Genomic DNA, 5,089 nt, shown 5'->3' with positions numbered 1-5,089 from the left:
CTGTAAAAATTCAGGTCGGGGTCGAACTCCTCTACCCCTGCGTGGCATATGAGTTTCGACCCCTAGCATGCTGGCCTGAGCTCAATAAACTTCCTCGTGTGTTTACAGCAAGTTCGGTCTCAGTATCTCACTGGGTGCGCGCTATTCCCGAGACTTGAGTGAGGGTCTCCTCTGGGGGATCTTCCAACCCATGGCCACTGGCGGCTACAAAGTCCTGTGGCTGGATTCAGGTCAAATGGAGATTGAACAACATCAAAATGTGTATACACTCATTGTGACAGTTAAACTTGCTTGTCAACTTGATTGATTTAGAATCATGGTTTAAGATAACCTCTAGGAATGCCTGAGGGTTTTTATAGATTAGGTTAATTGAAATGGTGGCATCATCCGGTTGGCTGGAGGAGGACGGGAACTGAGCGCCAGCGTCCATCTCTGGCTCCCTCCTTTATAGACACGATGTGACTACCCACCTCACACCCTTCATCACACCTTCCCCTGCTGGACGGACCTTCAAAGTGAGACAACATAAACCTTCTTTTCTTAAGTTGATTTTTTTCAGGTGTTTTGTTTTGTCCTAGCAACAAGGAAAGTAACTAATACATTTATTAATCTGTTAAAGTGAAAATTACTAGCAAATAAATATAAATGTGGTACAACCTTTTAGACACCTCAGAGCTGGAAAAAGAGACATTAGAATTGTCAGCAAAAAGAAGTCTTAAGCATCATTGGAATATATAAAAGAGAAAGAAGAGCCAGGTATGGTGGCACACTCATAATCTCAGCATTCAGGGAGCAGGGCTAGAAAGACTGCCCCCCAGTCTGCGACTAGCCTGGACTGAATAGCAAGTACTAGTGCAATGTGGGCTACGTAGAGAGACCATCCCGCTATGCGTACATCTTAGGTCTGGGAAATAACTCTTTAAAGGAAAGACTTTAGATGTCTTTGGCTCTGTTTTTCCTTCTACTCAGTGATCTACAATGAAAACTCTACAGAAATAAGTAGAAACAATAATTGATTTTTTTTTTAATGGAAACGATGGTGAAAAATCCAACCTAGGGAGAACGGAGGAAGCTAGAAATCTGCTTACCTGTCATGAATGGAGTTGATGTAAAGGTTCACAAACCAGGTGAGAGAGTATTGGTACATGGGATCAATGTTGGCCAGGTCTGCGATGCTAAAGAATAGCACTGACGAATGTTTGGCGATGGGTCTGTATCCTTCTCGGGACTCTGCTATTTTGAGCTCTGTTTTTTCTGCAACCTGGCAGAGGAGAAGAGTCAAGATGAATGAAAAGGGATTTTCTCCATCATGTGCTTTTCTTATAATGAATTTTTACATATATTTGAAAAGTCCTTAACTCAATGACAAATTTTAAGAACTTAATTCAAGTATATTCTACAGGAGAGGGGTTCCTAGCTAAAAGTTAAAAAAAAAGGAAAAAGGAAGAATTACAGAGGAAGGACGAGGAAGCTGAGAGACAGGAAAGAGGAAAGGAAAAGAGACAGAACTTACACCCTTCTCTTGTAATCTTCATTAAATAATAAAATTAAAAAATCTAATATATATATTTTTTTATTTTAGCTAGTCTGAATGGAGGTCTGTTTTTTGTGAACTTTCCCTAAAATAGATAAAATATAATCACAAATGACCTGAAAGTTCTGAACCTCAGTCTTGACTATAAGAAGGAAACAAAGTTAGCAGCAATTGAGAATTAATAGTCTTTCATGTAAACTACTACGCCTATGTAAACCTGACCCATGTTCCCTTCCTTCCTGCACCCGCCTCTTCCTTCTCAGCAGGCCCACACTGGGGCAGGTGTTGTATAAGAAGCCAAGCTGAGCAAGCTGTGAAGGGTAAGGCACTGTGCTCTTGGTTTCAGTTCCGTCCCCAGATCTTGCCTTGAGTTCCTGCCTTGGTTGACCTTGATAATGAACTGCAACCTATGAACCAAATAAACCCTCCCCCCACCCCATGTTGATTTGAGGCAGTGTTTCACTACAGTAACAGAAAGTAAACAAGGATGTTTCTCCTCTCCGACGAACGGGAAGTTCATCAGTTTCCTCTGCTCTGATGAACAGGAATTGGGAAGACAATATCTCAGCCACGCTCTCAGATATGGGCTGCTATAGAATATTTCTCTAAGACAACTGTCTTCTTTGCTTCTTCAAAAATGTAAAAATAAGGGAGCAAACACCTGACAGAAAGAATCTTTATCAACACATCATTATAAAACGAAAACTCTTAAACACTTGTCCCAGAGTGGAGCTGCATTGGAAGGGGGAAGAGTGAAAAGATGCTGAGTTACTGATATAGCCTCTGCTTTGGTTTCTGTTAGATATAAGGATAAAGTGACAGGAGCTGGAGGGATGGCTCAGTGGTTAAGAGCACTAGATGTTCTTGCAGAGAACCTAATTTAGTTCCCAGCACCCAGATAGCAGTTCAAACCACCTAACTCCAGTTCCAGAGGATCTCCTACTCTCTTCTTACCTCAGAAGGCACAAGGCATGCTTGTAGTGGTCGATATATTTTAAAAATCTATTTAAAAAAAACTAGCTAGTATTTAGCTGAACTTAGCTAATATATGTAGACAAAACACTCATACATATACAAAAATTAAAACAAAACTTTAAAAAATTAAAATCATTTAAAATATTTTTTTAAAGCTTTATTTATTTATTATATGTAATTACACACATAGCTGTCTTCAGACACTCCAGAAGAGGGTGTCAGGTCTTGTTACAGATGGTTATGAGCCACCATGTGGTTGCTGGAATTTGAATTCAGGACCTTTGGAAGAGCAATCGGGTGCTCTTACCCACTGAGCCATCTCACCAGCCCTTAAAATATTTTTAAAGGAAAGTAAAAAAGAGTAACAAATGTTTTAAAGGTCCAGGTCTTAAATTGAGGTGGTCAGACGGTTCAGTTCACTTCCTGCAACCTGAATCCCTTCTCCAGAACACATGCAAGGAGCTAGATGTGGCAGCTGCCATCTGTAACCCCAGAACTTCTATGGCAAAATAGGAGGCAGGGACAGGAGAGTCAGCATAATATTTGTGACAGGGAGCAGCAGCAGAAACAAGAGAGATTTGGCTTCAGTAGGGTAGAAGGAGGAAGCCAATTCCCAGACGTTGGCCCCCCGACTTCCACACATGCACCACTGGCCTGACACTTACGCTTCATCTCATAAATAACTTTTGGAGGGGGCCAGGGTAGAGATGTGCTATAAAAAATAGCACTTTCCTGTTTGATGAATTTGGAGTGTATTATTGGCTATAGACCATCTGGCACTTATTTCTGCTCTTCCTCCCCCTCCCCTCTCCTTTTCCCTCTCTCTCCTTCTCTCCCTCCCTCTCCCCTTTCTCCAATAAGCCAACAGAACATGCCCTAATGGTTCTAAGAACCACTCATTGCTCAGGCACTCAGGACTTATCTCCACACACCCCAAACTCCAATCGCTAACTGTGGTAAGACAACTTTCAAAGATCAGTTTCTAGTTGAAGAGTCAACTAAAGCGTAAACAATCCTGACTGTACTGCATACTTGGCCAGGAAATTCACTTGCTTCTTCTGTGTATAGATAACACATTGATTGAACTAAATGTAGAGAAATTCAACAGTGAGATATTCTCTTCTGAGTTTAACATTGGTTTCTAAGTTTGTGTATTTTATCAGTTTTTCTTTTCTTGAAAGCCTATGAGAGCATTTCCTCAGGAACCAGAGACAAACCCAGATACTAGGATCCAAACATTTCTAGGAGTCTTTATTTTCACCTGCTGTTTCTTCGTGATCTCATTAGACATAATTTTGGCAGAGTCTAAGACTTTTATTGCACTTTCATCTTCCAAAATATTCCCTTCTGAAGATGATAATGTTTCTAAAATCTTTGTCTCTATATCTTTGAGCTGCTTCTTGTTAGCTGCAGACTGAAGAATGAGGGCATTTCGCTCCTCCTCTAATTCTGGTCTAAAAAAACGATAGAAACATTCACTGTAAATTTCTGGCATTTAATCTAACTTCTACCTAAATATTATGTATAACATTTTGTGAATATTTGAATTATTATCTAGATGTAAAAAATGAATCAATTTTATTATATTAAGAGGAAAATAACTGCATACCGTGATGGTTATTTTAATGGTTAACTTGATATAATCTAAACTTGCCCGGAAAGGGAATCTCAGTGAAGGATTATCTAGACCAGGTCAGCCACCACTTTACAGGCTGGACCGTGAGCTATGACAGGAGAGAGGAGACTGAGAGCTGGCGTGCATACATCTACTGCTCTCCTCATAGCAGACTCCATGTGACCCTTCTCTAGCACTCCTGCTGCTGCGACTTCCCTGCAAAAAAGGACTATAAACAGAACGGTGGGCTAAAATCAATCCTTCCTCCCACAACTTCTTCTTGTCAACATATTTGATCACAGCAATAGAAAATAAAAAGGCTCATACAAATACTGATTTGAGAAGCTTAAGCAACGAAAATTCATTTGTATACTTAAAATGTGACAGCAACCCTAAAATTATGTTAGACTGTTCTTACAGTATTGCTGGTCATATATAGGAAAATAAAGATTTCTTATTAATTCACTGGGTTTGTCATCAGTAACTCTTCTAAAATAACCACCACAGGAAGGAGAACTGGTCTGACTGGCATTTTAAGTGAAAGGCAAAACTGATATTAAGCGTTAATGAGCAAAAATGGAGTAAAATTTCAAAATAATGCCATCTGCTATAGAGAGTGTTATAACATAGGTCTTGTTTATTTTAAATTTTGGAAGTAACAAAGTTACTTTTATATACTTTTAATTTGATTGCACTTAACAGGCCACTTAATAAAGTCATATTAAGATTCAATTCAAATCTATTATTTTCCTTCAGAAGCAGTTCTTTCTTGTAGCTTTCTGGGTTTTGTTATTTTTTCCTCATTTGAAAAACTGTATGTTAATAATGGAAAAATATAAAACAAACAATAAAGCCATAAAAATACCTATGCTCGGGCTGGTGAGATGGCTCAGTGGGTAAGAGCACCCGACTGCTCTTCCGAAGGTCCGGAGTTCAAATCCCAGCAACCACATGGTGGCTCACAA

At 39.6% G+C, this 5,089-nt stretch overlaps 1 protein-coding gene across 1 annotated transcript in view; it reads right to left on the bottom strand.

Annotated features, from left to right (window-relative positions):
* Dnah12 (dynein axonemal heavy chain 12) overlaps positions 1-5,089 on the bottom strand; it is a 171,786-nt gene that overhangs the window by 29,489 nt on the left and 137,208 nt on the right. Inside the window, exons 58-59 of the mRNA XM_029541695.1 lie at positions 3,771-3,963; positions 1,089-1,261 (exon numbers count right to left, since the gene is read on the bottom strand). Of these exons, the coding sequence (XP_029397555.1) occupies positions 1,089-1,261; positions 3,771-3,963 (366 nt within the window). The remainder of the gene's footprint in view (positions 1-1,088; positions 1,262-3,770; positions 3,964-5,089) is intronic.

Source organism: Mus pahari, chromosome 8, assembly GCF_900095145.1.
Source record: "Mus pahari chromosome 8, PAHARI_EIJ_v1.1, whole genome shotgun sequence".
NCBI lineage: Eukaryota > Metazoa > Chordata > Mammalia > Rodentia > Muridae > Mus > Mus pahari.
This window is presented reverse-complemented; position numbering and strand designations above follow the sequence as displayed.